The sequence below is a fragment of the Hylobates moloch genome, unplaced genomic scaffold, assembly GCF_009828535.3.
Source record: "Hylobates moloch isolate HMO894 unplaced genomic scaffold, HMol_V3 SCAFFOLD_6, whole genome shotgun sequence".
Lineage (NCBI taxonomy): Eukaryota > Metazoa > Chordata > Mammalia > Primates > Hylobatidae > Hylobates > Hylobates moloch.
The window spans coordinates 103,027,713-103,044,854 of NW_026652281.1; the positions used below are offsets into that span (position 1 = coordinate 103,027,713).

Below are 17,142 nucleotides of genomic sequence, written 5' to 3' on the forward strand. Positions count from 1 at the left end.
GCCCAAGACTCCCCCGCCCTAGCCCACTCCCAACACAAGGGGGAAGGACAGCGAGGACATTAACTGTAAGTACAGACCTAAAACTGGGGGCAACCAGGAGATGACCCCGCATTCTGGAAAGCCCTCAGGCCAAGAAGCTCTTTTTCTTCTTCTTTGAGAAATATCAACCCTGCTCGATATTTGCATACCAGCGGTGAGAGACCTCCACGGAGCAGAGGCACCACTCATAGGTGGTTGACTTTTCAAGGAATTCGCTGGAGAAAATTGTAGGCAAGGCTGTGAACAAATCCCCCCTCCATCTGGTTTCAGTTTATTTAAAAAGACAACACACACAGGCCTCTCCACCAGCAATCAGAAGACAGCCACAGCTTCCCCAGGGGGCGTATTAGCCACCAGGGGTGGGGCTGAATTATGTATATGCAAATAAATTAAAACAGCCAGCCAACAGCAACTAATTTTTGTATCTTTTGCAGTTGTTCTGCCAAGAAAAGGCCTGAATCGGGGTGACGGAAGCTGTAAGGAGACAAGCTTTGGAATGAGTTTTAACAATCAAGTTGCCTTAATTCCGTCGTTGGGAGACTTGTTTTTAATCGAGCAGCAAATAGCAAAAGGTCAGTAGCCTTATCCTTATGTATTGGATAAGGATAATGATAGTACCTACTTCATAGTGATGATGTGAGGATAGTAAATAAAATAAAGACCAAGCAAGCTAAGCACAAGGACTGGCATGCCACAAACACACAACCACACTGGAGGATACAAGACAGATCCTAGAAGGATTTCATCCAGAGTCAATCAAGCTCTCCCTCCAAATGCTGTCAGCTGGGGCTTGCTTTCCGCCTGGGACTGGTCCAGAAAGCCCTGTAGAGCATACTCTCTCTGTTTCCCAAACTCAAGGACCCTAATCCCTAAACATCTGCCTTTAATCCTGGAGACAGTAAAAGTTCGAAGGAGGGTGCCAGACACAGGCTGAAAACACAAGTGATGCTCCTGGCTTTCTGTGTCTTGCTGCCCCCTCTCTCGGTAACTGGAGGGGAGGTGTCCTTCAGTTCCGTAACTGAAGGACCTGGTTTCCAGGTGCCCAGCCCAGATGGGATAGCTCTGAAAAATGGTGGGGGCAGGGGGGAGTTCAGTTCATGCCTAGGGTAATCAGAGGGGAGTCGGCAACCTCCAGGGCTCCCACACTACAGGAGCAACGTGCTGGAGCCCACAGGCTTCCACCTGCCTTGGGGCTCAGCCTTTGCATATTCAGGGGTGCTTCAAGCTCAGTTTGTTTGAACAGACCTCTACTCTGTCCCTCATCTGGATGCAGGAACAAGACTCCCAGCCTCAAGGATCAGTTAAGGCCAGCAGTTCAAGACCAGCCTGGGCAACATAGTGAGACCCCTGTCTCTACAAAAAATTTAAAAAACAATAGCCAGGTGTGGTGGTGAGCACCTGTAGTCCCAGCTACTATGGAGGCCTGAGATGGCAGGACCGCTTGAGCCCAGGAGTTCAAGGCTGCAGTGAGCCGTGATTGTGCCACTGTACTCCAGCCTGGGTGGCAGAGCAAGACTCCATCTCTAACTAAAAGTAATAATAATAATAATAATAATAAAGTAATAATCATAGTAAAATTTAAAGGTGATAATAATAATTTCGTCAGCCTCCACTCTTCCCCAGATCCATTTCCTGTCCACCTGGGATGGGGGTCTCATTTGCTCAAAACCATTTCAAGCTCTCCTTTGCCCTCAGGATGAAGTCTAAGATGCCACAGGTGACCAACACAGCCCTGTATTAACACAGTTCTCAAGAGCCCAGACTTTGGGTTCAGGTACACCTGAGTTTGAATCTTGGGGCTGATCCAAGACTCCAACGCAAGTGGAACTTGAGAGCTTGAGCAATTCCCTTCACCTCTGGAAGCCTCAGTTCCCTTGAATGTAAAATGGTGATAATGACAACTACTATAAAGGCTATGATGAGGTATCTGCACCCAACCCAGGGCTTGGGACACAGCAAGAGATTTGGAGGCCAGTGCGTGGCATGAAGGTTGAGGATGTGGTGGGGCACGATGGCTGCCAGGACCAGCTTTAGACACGCTGAGGCTGAGGGGCCTATGTGTGTCCAAGGGAAGTGTCCAAGGGCAGCTGGACATGTGGGCCTGTGGTCAAAAGGGAGGGCTTGGCCAGAAAGCAAGCAGGGAGGTCGCCAGCATGTGAGTAGAAAGATGAGCTCATGGTGTGGGGAGGGCCGAGGGTGAGGCCTCCACAGCCAGAGCTTCACCCACAAGGAAGAGAAGCTGGAGAAGGAGGCTGAGAAGGAGAGGCAGTGAGGAAGGAGGAAACCTGGCAGCCCCAGCTTTGCAGGCACCCAAGGGAGACAGGGCTTGGGGCAGGAAAGAGAGGCCAGCAGGGCCGAGGCTTTGAAGAGGCCAAATTAGCTGAAGCTAGAGATGGGTCTATGGGATTTGGGGACTAGGGGGTTACGATTGGGAGCTGGTCCCAGGCAAAGGCCAGGAGGGGAGAGTGGTGATGGTGATTATGGACAACTTTAGAGAAATGCAGCTAAAAACAGTAGGAGAAAACACAAGAGAGATGCCTTTTTTTTTTTTTTTTTGAAACAGAGTCTTGCTCTGTCACCCAGGCTGGAGTGCAGTGAGTAGTACAATCTCGGCTCACTGCAATCTCCGCCTCCTGCATTCAAGAGATTCTCCTGCCTCAATCTCACAAGTAGCTGGGACTACAGGCATGCGTCACCACACCTGGCTAATTTTTGGATTTTTAGAAGAGGCGGGGTTTCGCCATGTTGGCCAGGCTGGTCTCGAACTCCTGACCTTAGGTGATCCGCCTGCCTTAGCCTCCCGAAATGCTGGGATTACAGGCGTGAGCCACCGCGCCCAGCCACAAGAGAGATGCTTGTGGAAAGGGATACGGGCTTGAGGTTCCCAATGGGTGAGGCTAGAGCCAGTACACTTGCTGCTGGGGCCAGTAGTCAGTTGCTATATCTGTGGTGCCCAGCACAGGGCCTGGCATGCAGTAGGAACTCAATACAAGTTTGCTGTCTTTGAGGACAGGGAGCAATGGGGTCTAGGACCCTGACCACTGGCAGGAAGAGGTACCCTCTGCCATTCTGCCAAGAGGAGGCGTGGTGGGGCTGAAGGCATGAAGCAGAGTGCAGGGCAGGGGCTCCTTGGGAATCTGCAGCCTCTTAGCTGCAGAGGGAGGAGGAGGTGACAAGTCAGTGCTGAGTGCTCTGCCCCAGGAACCCAAGTACAGTCAGAGGACAGAGCGTGAGGGCTCCTGGAGTCTGCCACTTGGTACCCCCTACTGTAGACATCTGTTCCCTCCTCCTCAACCCAGCAGCCGGTGGGTTACCTGGTCTTTAGCTCCTTCAGAGCCGTGCTCTCCCTACACGGCCAGCAGAGGGTACCAGTGAGCTGCTGGACTGCACTGGAGGAGACCAGAGCCAGCCTGCCCACCCCTTTGTCCTCCAGAGCCTGGGGCGTGCTAAGGGTTTGGTTAACCAGGTTTCTGACCAAGGTGGGTTGGAGGCTGGGACAAAGGACTAAGGGAGGCTGGGGGCTGAGGGCTTAGCGACCAAGTGGCTCAGGGGCTCTGCTCCTGGTCACCCTTCATTCCTCTGCCCTGCCAGGCCCTGCTTTATCTGTTGAGGCTCCCGCCCACTGCCCCTCTCCGCTTCTCTTCCCTGGAGGCCCCTGACAGCCTAGACTCCTGGTTCTAGCAGAGGCTGGTTTTCTGCCCCTAGGCAGGCACGACTTGGCAACAGGCCTCAGACAGGGCTGGGCCAGCTTCTCCCAGCCATGACTGCCCTAACCACCTCGTACTTCTAGAACGTCTCCACCTAATAAGGGATAAGGGGTCAGTGGCTGAGGAGGCCACAGGAGCTGGAGCATAGGTCCTGGGAAGGAGGAGGCTTGGACTAGGAAGTGGGATGAATGGGCAGGGGGAGTTTATATAAAAATGTGGCAGATGGTCCAGTCCCACCAAGACCCAAATCCCATAAGACTAATGGCTCTGCCTGAGGTGGCACGAGGTTCCAGAAGCTGAGCTGGAAACACCCGCTTCCTCATCCTAACCACGTTATACTCTTCAGCCAAAAGCAAATCCCAACATTGCCTCCCGGCAAGTCTCTCCCTATGGTGGCCTTCACGGTTCCTTCCCAGGACAGTGTAGGACCCTACTTCTGTCTCTTTCCTTTCTTGCCTTCCTGCCCCATCCCCCTACTGTTCAACTCCTGCTTTAGCAAGTGCTGGTTCTATCTGTGTCGCCTTGACCTTGAAGGCTCCCCAGGACCCTCATCTCAGCTTCTACTCCCTTCCCCACTCCAAGGGGAAGACTCCAATGGACTGAGGCTGGAGAAACCACAGCCAGAATCTTGGTGGGATGGCTAAAGCTGGAGGGTCTGGCCAATCCAAGCTCTACAGCTCAAATCAGGAAGTCAGGCCAGGGGCGCTGTGTCTGCCTCCAAGCCTGGGCCATATATTCACTGCAACAGCAATCAGTGACTTTGGAAAGGGAATGTTTCCCTGAGTTTCTAGAGGCAGGATGACCCAGACCAAAGTACAGAGAGTTACCAGAAACACACACAATGCACACAAATGTACTCATTTGCACACACAGGGTCACGGCATAGGGAGTGACACAACCAAATGGCCTGGACAAGCCACAGAGTCCCATGGACACAAGTGCTTGCAAACACAGGCACACAAGGTCGTGTACCCAAGGTCAGGCACACACACCCTCCTCATTCAAGTCCTGCCTCCCAGGTCTGGGGCTTGCCTGTCTTCTGTCCTTAGGAGGAGGGATAGGTGGAGGCACAGGAGTGGCTCAGGGCAAATTGGTCCTCCACCCAGAGTCTCTCCCTTTAGGTGGGTCTGGCTCCCAGCCCCCTCTGAGATTTCCCTGGCTCACCAGGGGGCTGTGTCTGGTGGCAGAGAGGGCTTTGGAGGAGGCATTGCCCTGAAACCCTGGCAGAGCCTGGGCACCTAAGAGAGAATGAGCAACAGGGCTAGGAGGTGTGACAGGGAGTCCACAACCTCCCAGGATCTTGGGAGGGCAGGGATGAGGCATTGAGCACGGCCTGGAGGCCCACGGGAAGCAAGGACCCCTCTGCTGAGGGCTGCACCTACTGCTCTCAGCATCAAGCCTGCAGCCAGGTACTGGCACCAACTCCCAGTGCCTGGCAAAGCCCTGGCATGGATGCTAGGCACAGGGTGCCAGACACGGAGGTGGGCAGGGTGGGGGGCCACTGGGCCACACACAAGCATGGAGACCTTCACACACGCAGGCAGAAAAATCCACCCACACTCATACCACTTATTTTACCCCCTGGGGGTTCAGGGGAGCAAGGCAGGGACCACCCTGTCCTAGAGGCTGCCTTCACCGACGTCCCTCTGGCCTGGCTCTTGGGGTTGGCGGGGGTGGGCCATAAGTAATGGGAGACCTAGGTGCTTCCTCTGACACCCCACCCCCCACTGACCCCCGCACACATACATTTGTGAGGCAGGAAGTGGGTTGTGCGTCCCCAGGGTTAAGCCCTGGAAGGAAAGGGAAAGACGGGGCAGAGACTCCAAGAACCCGGATCGGTCGTCCTGCTCCCCCGCCAGCCCGTCCCAGGCAGGTTTTGTGGCCGCGAGCTGCTCAAGGGTGAGCGCGACCACGTGGGAGTGCGGCGCGTGTACGGGCGCGGGCGGCAGCGGCAGCGGAGGCCAGGTGAGCACCGGCTGGTTCCCCGCGGTGTTCCTGCAGGCTTGGCGGCCGCAGTGGTGCGATCAGCAAAGGGCACCGGGATGCCGATTGTGCGTGTCCTCAGGTGTCCCGAACAAGCGTGAGTGGCATGTGCTCACCTGAGCGCGGCGGCTCGGCGGCCCCGGGCGTGTGGGTGGGGGCGCGGCGGAGAGCTGAGGCCGGGCACCCGGGCTGGACCGACGGGCCCTCTCCCCGGCACCGCCCGCAGCCAGGCGGCTCCTCGAGCGCAGCAACTTTGGGACTTTGTTCCGGCTTTTTCCAAATCGAATCTGGTCGAGGGGGCGGGGCGGGGGGGGGCACCTGCCCTGCAGGGGGTGCCGGGAGAGAAGTGAAGGAAAGCCCCGCCCCCGCCCCTCCCGCTCCCCGCCCTCTCCCCCGCCCCCGGGGCTCTTTATAAGCTCGGCCCGAGGGCGAGCAGGGAAAGCGAGTGTCCCTCCTGCGCCCCAGGCCGGTGTTCCCCCGCACTCCGCGCCCCGGCCTAGACTCTCTCTCTCCCCGCTCCCCGGCCCGGCCCCCGCCCCGCCCCGCCCCAGCCCGCTGGGCCGCCATGGAGCGCTGGCCTTGGCCGTCGGGCGGCGCCTGGCTGCTCGTGGCTGCCCGCGCGCTGCTGCAGCTGCTGCGCTCAGACCTGCGTCTGGGCCGCCCGCTGCTGGCGGCGCTGGCGCTGCTGGCCGCCCTCGACTGGCTGTGCCAGCGCCTGCTACCCCCGCCGGCCGCACTCGCCGTGCTGGCCGCCGCCGGCTGGATCGCGTTGTCCCGCCTGGCGCGCCCGCAGCGCCTGCCGGTGGCCACTCGCGCGGTGCTCATCACCGGTGAGTGCGCGGGTCGCGGAGCGCGGGGACTCCAGGCTCGAGGGCGGGACTGGACACTCACAGGACTGACTCCCCATGGGCACGGCCAAGGCGGGCTCCTCAGCGCAAGAGTGGGAGAGGTCTCCACCCCTGGGTGCAGGGAGCGAGCCAAGTAGGGAGCGCCCGGCACCTCCCCAAGCCCGGGTTCACTACCTGCCGCTGCGGGGAGTGTTGGAGGGAAAGTGAGACAGGGAGTGGGCAGGTTCGAGAAGGAAACTGACTGGTGGCTGAGAAGAGGGAACCTCCTGGAGTTTGAGAGTTTATGCCATTCCGTTCCCCAAGAGAGCAGTCACAGGGGACTTTGGAGGCCTTGAGAAGGGAGGATCGTTACCCCTTGAACTCTGCCTGCCATCCCCACCTGAGATACCCGTCTCCCATTCCTGGGGCCAGAGGGAAGAGCTTAGATGGGGAACTTCTCCACCCCACCCATCCCCCACTGGCTGGGATCCTTGGAGTTCAGAAAAGCTTGAGGTCACCATGAGGGGCAGCTGGACATTCAGCTGTCTTTCTGTCTAGCCACCCACTGCCAAACTGCTGAGGCAGTAGTTCGGAGCCTGCACCCGGCACCCCACCCCCAAGCCCTTCTGGTCCTCTGTGCCCAGGAAAGAGCTCTTGGAGAGCTGGGCTCAGGTACCTCTGGCCTCCTAGCTGAGCTCCTTTGTCTGGAGCAGGGAATAAATCTGTCACCAGAGGGAGGGAAGGGGAAGGGGGGCTGGAGGCCTGGCCGGAAGTGGGGAGGGGGAGAAAGGCCAGGGGGCACTGACTCCATTGCATCGGGGGAGGAGCAGCCTGGTCTCTCCCCAACACCCATGGCTTTGGACAGGTGCTCCAGGCTTTGTCCTTGCACTGGGCCTCTGCTGGGGCAGCCAGCAACCTGGCTTCTCAGAGACCTCGGTCTAGTAGGGGCCGTGTGTGATCAGATGGGGCTGGGAGAATTTTCTGGAGGAGGAAATCCTTGAGTGGGGCCTCGGAGGATGAGTGGAGATAAGTGGAGTATGAAAGGGATCTCGGATCAGAGAAAGGATGTGGGACAAAGGCTTAAGGCAGGAGTACACATGGTCTCTGTAGGGTACAGCCAGTCTGGCTGTGGGGGTGGGGAGAAGGGGATATGAGGTGGTTTCCTTGGGAGGGGCCATGAACCAGGTAAGAAGCCAGACTGCTGAGGGAGAGTAGGGGGGAAGGAGGCACAAGGGCCTTGCGCTCCAGCAAAGATGGTAGAGATGGGGAAGCATTCGGGCTGGACAGGAGAGACCCAGGTTCCAGGAGCAGTGTGAAGCCTCAGCGGACGCCAGTTTCAGGGGTTTGAGGGAGGAAAGTCAGCAGACACCCCTGGTATGAAGTAGGGGCCAGGTTGTGGGCTCTGCCTCTGGGGACAGGGCAGATCCCTTCCTGCTTTATTTGTGAGCCACCTCAACAGGACCCAGGCCATCTGCAGGTACTAGTAGCCTAGCTGGGTAGTCTTTCCTGAGGTCTCACCTCACGCCTTTGTGCTGCTGCTGTTGCTTCTGGCCTTGAGCCTGAGAGAGAGGTGAGAGGAGGGATGCTTTCTCTAACTTGGGCTCCCCCGATCTCTGGTTGCAAAGCTGGGGTTGGGGGAGAGAGGACCACCCAACCTGCCCTGTACAAGCATCAGTAAGCCTTTAAGTTTCCCAGGGCCCGAACACTTGGGGGTTGTCTTTCAACACCCGGCTGGAAGACAAGTAGGTAACCAGGTTTGGCCTCACCTGCCAAGAACACTGTGTTTTGGGCCTGGCAGAGCTGCTACTCCCCCTCTCCCTCCTAAGAATGCCCAGAGAACCACTTGCCAAGGCTACTTCTGGAGCTCAGCTGTGGGATCAGGGTTTGGGCTGAGGATCAGGTGCCTGTGTGCACACATGTGCACATGTGTGCGCCAATCGGTGGTAGGGATTGAGCCCGTTGTGAGAACATCCAGCAAGGTTGGAAGTATGTACAGGTATCTGAGGGTGTGCACGTGAGCAAGAGGGTGTGCAAGATGTGGGTGATTGTTGGGACCACAGAGCTGAGGCCTGTGGTCAGCTCAGGTCAGAACTGGGAGGTCTGTTTCCCTTGGGAGAACCTGTCTGCTCTGAGAGGGACCCGGACAAGTGCACATATGCATGTGTGTGTCTACACACACACACACACACACACACCCACATGCTTGCCTCCCTCTCCAAGGCAGACTTGCCTGGCAAGTATCCCTCCTCAGCAGGAGCTCGAAGACCCCTGCCCAGTGCTGTTTTCAGTAGAGGGAGTGGAGCTGAGATGGGGAGACAGTACTGAGCGGTCCAGGAGTAGGGAACCAGAGCTGCTTTGCAGCTTCTGTTCCAGAAGATGGGGGTTGGGGGGCAGGGTTGAGGGCCAGGGGTGGGAGCAGGAGCAGAACAGAAAGCCTCCCCACTCACTGGCCTTTCCCCTTCCCTCACTGGCTGCCCATGGAGCCAGGATCAGCATGGGAACAATCAAGGAGGCAGGGGCTTATCAGTACTATGGACCCCTACACTGGCTCTGCCTGGTGGTTCTTCTCTCCGCATACCAAAGACAGAAATTAAGCCTCCAAGAGTGTAACTGACCTCGGTCACACTTGGCGGGTGTGGGAAAGGATTCAAATGTAGGTCTGTTCTCTTCTTCATCTATCATGGTCCCTGTCCTGGAGGCAAGTAGTCTGGGGCTCAGAAAACACCCGTTGCCACTGACTGGAATTTCAAGGGTCTGGGTGAAGTGGGGATGGGCCTCCAGCTTGCCTCCAGCCTGAAAAAATAGTAGAAGGTGTTGAGGCTGGGAAGGGAGGTGGGGCTCATGTTGTACAGGGCCTGAGCCAGGGAGCTTGGGCTTCATTCTGAGGACTGTGGCAACCTTGGAAAGGTTTGCAGCACAGAGGGATATTGTCATTTTTGGAAAGATCCCTTTGTCTGCTTAGGTAGAGAAGGGCTTCAAGAGGGCAGGAAGGGACAGGACTACAGAAGGGGCTGCTTCAGAGTCCAGATTAAGGAAGGAGAGGCGTAGGCAGTCTGAAAGGAAGAGAAGCCGGATGTGGTGGCTCACATCTTCAGTCCCAGCACTTTGAGAGGCCAAGGTGGGAGAATCACTTGAGCCCAGGAGTTCAAAACCAGCTTGGGCAACATAGTGAGACTCCCATCTCTCCAAAAAAATTTAAAAACCAGACAGGCAGGCTGGGCGCAGTGGCTCACGCCTGTAATCCCAGCACCTTGGGAGGCCGAGGCAGGCAGATCACGAGGTCAAGGGTTAGAGATCAGCCTGACCAACATGGTGAAACCCCGTCTCTACTAAAAATACAAAAATTAGCCAGGCCCGTGGTGATGTGCACCTGTAATCTCAGCTACTCAGGAGGCTGAGGCAGGAGAATCGCTTGAACCCGGGAGGCAGAGGTTGCAGTGAGCTGAGATCACACCACTGCACTCCAGCCTGGGCAACAGAGCGAGACTCTGTCTCAAAAAAAAAAAAAAAAAAGAAAAAACCAGCCAGGCGTGGTGACACAGGCCTGTAGTCCCAGCTACTCAGGAGACTGAGGAGGAAGGAATGCTTGGGCCCAGGAGGGGAGGCTGCAGTGAGCCAAGATCATGCCACTGCACTCCAGCCTGGGCGACAGAGCGAGACCCTGTCTCAAAAAAAAAAAAAAAAAGAGAGAAAGGGAGGCTCCTACTAATACTGTACCTGTGCCTGTAATTAGAGCTGTGGCCTGAAATCAAGAAACCAGAACCACATTGGGGCCTGGGACTGTCCCAGACCTGACCTGTGTGAATTTGGGAAGCAACTTAGTATTACTAGGCCTTAGTTTCCTCTTCTGTAAGCACATTAGTGGGGTAGCCATGGGGAGTCAGGCAGATGACAGCTGTCACAGTTAGTGCCCAGGGCTCAGCTAGAGGGGCAAAGCCTGCCAGGGATAGGCCTAGGGAAGGAGTTAGGGTTGTTGACTGCTGGTGGCTTGGGTTTGTAGGGGCCTGGATTCCATCCAGACCCTGGTGATTCTGGGGTTGTCTCAAGCTGGGCTGGGCCACAGTGGAAGTTCACTGACTGCCCTGGCCTGGCCAGGCTGTGACTCTGGTTTTGGCAAGGAGACGGCCAAGAAACTGGACTCCATGGGCTTCACGGTGCTGGCCACCGTATTGGAGTTGAACAGCCCCGGTGCCATCGAGCTGCGTACCTGCTGCTCCCCTCGCCTAAAGCTGCTGCAGATGGACCTGACCAAACCAGGAGACATTAGCCGCGTGCTAGAGTTCACCAAGGCCCACACCACCAGCACCGGTCAGTGGCAAGTGTCCACCAGAAAAGGGTGTGGCAGGGGAGTGGGAAGGACACGGGGACTGGAAGTTTGCTGCTGGCTGACCTAAGGCTTCCCTCCTCTGCTCTGTGACCCCAGGCCTGTGGGGCCTGGTCAACAACGCAGGCCACAATGATGTAGTTGCTGATGCGGAGCTGTCTCCAGTGGCCACTTTCCGTAGCTGCATGGAGGTGAATTTCTTTGGCGCACTTGAGCTGACCAAGGGCCTCCTGCCCCTGCTGCGCAGCTCAAGGGGCCGCATCGTGACTGTGGGCAGCCCAGCGGGTGAGTGCCCACCTCACTGGAGCAAAAAGGAGCCCCCTGAGGTGGGGGAGGGCTTAGGGAGCCCCTTGCCGAAGCTGAGCTGCCCCACTCCCAATCCATCCGCAGGGGACATGCCATATCCGTGCTTGGGGGCCTATGGAACCTCCAAAGCGGCTGTGGCGCTACTCATGGACACATTCAGCTGTGAACTCCTTCCCTGGGGGGTCAAGGTCAGCATCATCCAGCCTGGCTGCTTCAAGACAGGTGGGAATCAGGGCTGGGGGTGGGGTGAGGGTGGGGAGTGGGGCTGGGAATGGTCTTATGGTGGCAGGTCAGGTTTGATGAATGCTCGTGGTTTGGGTTGGGTGTGGTTTTGGCTGGAGACCTGGCACGGGTTAAACAGTCCTAATTGGCTTTGGCTCCCCCAGCTGACCCCGCTCTGACCTTGCCACTCCTTCCCCAGAGTCAGTGAGAAACGTGGGTCAGTGGGAAAAGCGCAAGCAATTGCTGCTGGCTAACCTGCCTCAAGAGCTGCTGCAGGCCTACGGCAAGGACTACATCGAGCACTTGCATGGGCAGTTCCTACGCTCGCTACGCCTGGCCATGTCCGACCTCAGCCCAGTTGTAGACGCCATCACAGATGCGCTGCTGGCAGCTCGGCCCCGCCGCCGCTATTACCCCGGCCAGGGCCTGGGGCTCATGTACTTCATCCACTACTACCTGCCTGAGGGCCTGCGGCGACGCTTCCTGCAGGTCTTCTTCATCAGTCACTGTCTGCCTCGAGCACTGCAGCCTGGCCAGCCTGGCGCTACCCCACCACAGGATGCAGCCCAGGACCCAAACCTGAGCCCCGGCCCTTCCTCAGCAGTGGCTCGGTGAGCCATGTGCACCTATGGCCCGGCCACTGCAGCACAGGAGGCCCCTCGAGCCCTTGGTTCCTCCCCGAAAACCCCCGGCATTACGATCCCCCAAGTCTGTCCTGGACCCTGGCCTAAAGAATCCCACCCCCCAGGCCGGGCGTGGTGGCTCACGCTTGTAATCCCAGCACTTTGGGAGGCCGAGGCGGGCGGATCACGAGGTCAGGAGATGGGAGCTTGCAGTGAGCCGAGATTGCGCCACTGCACTCCAGCCTGGGCGACAGAGCGAGACTCCGTCTCAAAAAAAAAAAAAAAGAATCCCACCCCCACTTCACACCCACTGCCGATGCCCAATCCAGGCCCGGTGAGGCCAAGGTTTCCCAGTGAGCCTCTGCGCCTCTCCACTGCTTCATGAGCCCAAACAGACCCTCCTGGCACGACGCTCTACCCTGCAGCTTGGAGAACTCCGCTGGATGGGGAGTCTCATGCAAGACTTCACTGCAGCCTTTCACAGGACTCTGCAGATAGTGCCTCTGCAAACTAAGGAGTGACTGGGTGGGTTGGGGACCCCCTCAGGATTGTTTCTCAGCACCAGTGCCTCAGTGCTGCAATTGAGGGCTAAATCCCAAGTGTCTCTTGACTGGCTCAAGAATTAGGGCCCCAACTACACCTCCCCAAGCCACAGGGAAGCATGTACTGTACTTCCCAGTTGCCACATTTTAAATAAAGACAAATTTTTATTTCTTCTAAAATGCGGCAGGTGCTGTTTGGAGGGGGTCACTGGCTGGCTGGCTGAATGACACGGTGTGGCCATGTGACAGGGTGGCAACTCCTGGGGCTCAGCGTGGAGGCTGGGACTCCCCTGGTAGACTCTGTGGTTCACACCTCCCCCTCCTCCACTGACCTGGGGCAAATCATTTAAGACCATGGGTTTCCTCATAGTGAAATGGGGGTAATGACACTGATCTCAATTGCTTGAAGCAACTGGGGAGGCCAGGGGGGCCTCCGGGGCCAACACCTAGCTCCCCAGGCCTATATGTATCTGAGCCTCCAGCAGAAGAAGGGGCTATCTTCCTGGGACTCCCCAACCCTGAAGAATCTCGGCTGCTGACTGAGGGAGGGAGGTGGAGGATTAGGCAGGGTTGCTTAGCAAGGTGGGGTCACGGGGGAAGTTAGGGGTCATGGAGAGGTACTAGGGCCTAAACGAGACAGCAGACAGTTGGGCTTAGAGAGGGCAGTTTTATTGTCTCAGAGGGGCAGGGCTGAGGGAGGGAGCTGAGGAGCAACATCCCCTCAGGCCCCAAGGACACACACACTCTATCCTTCCCATAGGCCATGGCTCTGGGAGCAACCCACAGAAGGGAGAGGAGGCTCAAACTGCCCCCAGGCCCCAGGGTTCTCAGGTTAGGGAGTTAGGGAGGAACATGAAAGTGACCACATGCTTCTTAGACACATCAGCAGCTGTAAACACAGGGCTGAGGGGGCCTCCTTGCTCTGGAGGGGGTCTTGGTCCATCCTTGGTGCGGGGGGTGCCCAGCCCCTTTTCAGGCCTAAGAACAGTCTCTAAGAGGGTCAGGAGAACTGGGCAGCTGCTAGGACAGCGTACTACACCCCGGACAGGCAGGTGAGCCACAGGCTTGTCACAGACCCCACCCCCGCCACACACACACACACACACACACACACACACACACAGAGTGCAGTTGAGAGCCTTGGGCTAGGACGCTAGAAGATAGGGATGTAGTTGTCGATTTTGGCGCGGTGGCGCTGGGCGATGCATTCAGCAATCCACACGATATTGCGACACTCCTGCTCCTTGAGCTTCACAAAGGCATAGAAGACACCAAAGTGGAACTGGTTCAGGAAGGCCAACTTGTTCAGCTTTACCTGCGGACACAGGCAGATGTGGTGTCCAGGTGGCCATGGCCACAGAGTCAGGTCTAAACCACCAGGTTGGCCTCCCTCTGACAAGCAGACCCTGCAGACTCACCTCGTGCTCAAAGAATCGGTCCTCCAGCGTCTTGTCTCCAGGGTTGCTACCTGCACCCTCGAAGAGCAGCTTGTACTCCTGGCCAGGGGGGTGGGAGGAAGCACGAGCATGAGGGTTCTGGGTGGGGGTGCTTGGTGACAACACACCCAACTGCTGTCCTGCCAGCTGGGGCACTCACCGGGTAGTAATCGGCCACATTCTTGACCTGCTCATAGTCGTCAGCCCGAGCCAGCTGCGCCAGGCCCTCAGGGTAGAGCCGCCCACAGTGTGGAAAGAGCTTGGCACGGTCCTCTTTGGACAGCTCTGTGCCGAAAGAATTGATGGTGATGATGAAGGCGCGGCGGTCTGCTTCAAACTGTGGAGCCAGTGCACAGGTAAGGAGAGAGGGAGGAAGAAGGAAGCAATAGCCAGTCAGTTGGCAGAGCCTCCCCAGGCCAGGGCTAGCGGGCACCAGCAGGCAGGAGAGCGGACAGGCACTCACCTCCAGGATGGGGCACATGGCATCGGCCGTAGTCCCGCCTAGTAGGGTGCAGAACTTGTAGAAGGACTCCAGGTAGGCCTGTAGAGAGCATGGAGCTTGCTCAGCACAGGCAAGGAGGCTATGGAGGGCTTGCTAGGCACAAGCCCTCACAGCTCCCTCCTCCCCTCCCTAGCCCCTTTCAAGGTGGGTACAAGCACACCCATGGATGGGCCAGGGCAGCCCTTACGGCAAAGCCAATGAAACACTTCTGTGAATCAGCCAAGTGGCAGCTGCCCACAGCCTCCCACCCAGGAGTGCCAGGGCAGGGCCCACCTAACTGTCTGCTTCAGGTTACAGTCTCCTTCACCCCCTCATCTCACAGAAGGCTGGGCTCGCAGGGGTCCTCTGACTTTCCCCTGCTGCTCTGCCTTCCTTTTCCCCAAATCTTTCCAAACCTCCCCTTCCTCAGCCTCTGAAAACCAGGTGTGGCTGGATGCGGTGGCTCACGCCTGTAATCCCAGCACCTTAGGAGGCCAAGGCGGGTGGATCACGAGGTCAGGAGTTCAAGACCAGCCTGGTCAAGATGGTGAAACCCCGTCTCTACTAAAAATACAAAAAAATTAGCCAGGCTTGGTGGCGGGTGCCTGTAATCCCAGCTACTCGGGAGACTGAGGCAGAGAATTGCTTGAACCCGGGAGGCAGAGGTTGTAGTGAGCTGAGATCATGCCACTGCACTCCAGCCTGGGCGACAGAAAGAGACTCTGTCTCAGAAAAGAAAAAAAAAAAAAACAGGTGTCTGTGGGCTGGTGAGGAAAGGCCACGCCTGAAAGTCCACAGGGATGGCAGGGACTGAATGCCCCTGGCCCTCTCTGCCACCTTCCCTTACAGAACACCTCCTCCTCCCATCCTCCAGGCAGCCCCTCAGCATCACACAGCAGGAACAAAATTGTCAGGCCAGTTCCTGCTGAGGGATGGTTATTGCCTACACGGACGTCAGCTGGGCACAGTACAATGGCAGGCACATGGGCTGCCGGCGGGAACAAGCACTCCCTGCCCAGGCAAATTGGATCTGCTGGGCATGAGGAAAGAAGGGGTCAGCCCAGGCCCGAGGTCCCTCCCAATGCTCACTCACAAAAGCAGCCATGCTTCCTCCCAACACCTCTCCATGCCAAGGAAGGTGGATGATCTTACGGGCCCCATGGGAAGCTCCCTTGTAATGGCCACCCTCCACTCAGACCTCCCTGGTCCCATCTGCTGGCATGGGCTCAGAGACTCTGGCTCCACAGGCTAGAGACTATTCTTCCAGATTGTAGGCAAGGGTTGGATGGCATGGAAAGCTTTTCATACTGAGGTCTGAACTCCAAGGTGTGGAGACCTTTCCACCAACCATCAGCCAACTTGGGCTCACAGGCTCTGCTGGGTGGTGCTCCAAGAGAGATGAGATGAGACCCAGGAGTCTGTGAGCCCAGGCCTGCCCTGGCCAGCAATGCTGGGCAAGCCCGACTCAGGGGAAGGCCTGAGAGTGACCTCTGGGATCACGGGAAACAAAAATCTAGGACAGATCAGGAAGTAAGAAGCCTGGAAGAGAGGGGTGACCCCAGCACAGAGGATCCCAGGAATGAGAGGGCCTGGGTGGCAGAGACAGCTGCCAACTCCTCCCATGGCTTGATGGTATCTTTCACAGTCCCTCTAGGGGTCTGTCCCCAGCCACCTCCTTCCCTGTGGCCAGCCAAGCTGGATATGTCAAAAATCGCACAGCCTGCCCAGTGGGGCCTGCACTTCTTATTTGTGGGGGAACCAACCAACCAGGTCTTGAGCTCCATGCCCTGCTACCCACCCAATTGCTTAGCCAATCTGTACCAATCCCAGGAGAGGCTGATCCCAGGGTCAGGGAGGCTGGTGGGACTCTCCTCTGGAGGCTAGGGCAGCTAAAGAAACTGGCAAGATCCCAGCAACCCCGGTACCAAGGTCACCTTCCCACCCCCGCCCTGTCCCCTAGAGTCTGCCAATCCACGGCTGCTGCACCAGCTGCCTACTGTTCCCACCTGCTGGGTGGTTGAGGGTCCACCTAATCTCCCATCTGTGGTCACCGGGCTGGGACATCGCCTGACAGGCTGGCAGTCCTGGCACAAGGCCCACAGCATTGGGTCTGTGTTTATGAGCTAGTGCCTGGGCAGCCCTCGCTGGCGACTCCAGCTAGAACCAGTCAGGCCCGGTGAGGGCATGGGTGAGGCTGGCGGACAGCCGCACCCCTCACCCTGTCTCAGGGCAGGGAACCTGGCAACAGGCCAGCTAGGCGCGTGCGTACATGCAAACACACACACACACACACACACACAAACACACACGTGTGTATGCTCTCTCTCCTCTCAGCTAACTGGCTGGCCTGTGCCCTATTAGCGGAGCGGGTGAGAGCACTCACTTTTGCAAACAAGCTGAGCCACGTGTGATCCCTGGCGCTGCCAGTGACTTATTATGTGCTTTAGGCAACCCACCCTACTTCTCCGAGCCTTTGGTTTCCCCATTTTCACATGGGGATAACGACACCTTCCCAGTTCCTAGCGCAGTCCGAAGGATTAAAGAAGCTGACGACCTTCTCACCTCTGGTTTTAGGCCCTCTAATCTGCTCTCCACATTGTGGTTAGAAGGGGCTTTCTGAGAAGACTCTGCTCTGTTGGAAACCTCCACTGG

The 17,142-nt window shown here is 57.4% G+C and overlaps 2 protein-coding genes across 2 annotated transcripts in view; one reads left to right on the top strand and one right to left on the bottom strand.

Annotated features, from left to right (window-relative positions):
• The first annotated feature begins 6,294 nt into the window (after positions 1–6,294).
• Positions 6,295–12,174, top strand: HSD11B2 (hydroxysteroid 11-beta dehydrogenase 2). Its single transcript, XM_032157660.2, has 5 exons — positions 6,295–6,559; positions 10,652–10,864; positions 10,980–11,165; positions 11,271–11,408; positions 11,608–12,174. Exons 1-5 carry the CDS (start codon positions 6,295–6,297, stop codon positions 12,021–12,023), a joined length of 1,218 nt encoding a protein of 405 aa, XP_032013551.1. The 3' UTR covers positions 12,024–12,174.
• A 937-nt stretch (positions 12,175–13,111) lies between these two features.
• Positions 13,112–17,142, bottom strand: part of ATP6V0D1 (ATPase H+ transporting V0 subunit d1) — a 43,145-nt gene continuing 39,114 nt past the window's right edge. Inside the window, exons 5-8 of the mRNA XM_032157657.2 lie at positions 14,473–14,550; positions 14,170–14,346; positions 13,992–14,069; positions 13,112–13,888 (exon numbers count right to left, since the gene is read on the bottom strand). Of these exons, the coding sequence (XP_032013548.1) occupies positions 13,727–13,888; positions 13,992–14,069; positions 14,170–14,346; positions 14,473–14,550 (495 nt within the window). The 3' untranslated portion in view covers positions 13,112–13,726. The remainder of the gene's footprint in view (positions 13,889–13,991; positions 14,070–14,169; positions 14,347–14,472; positions 14,551–17,142) is intronic.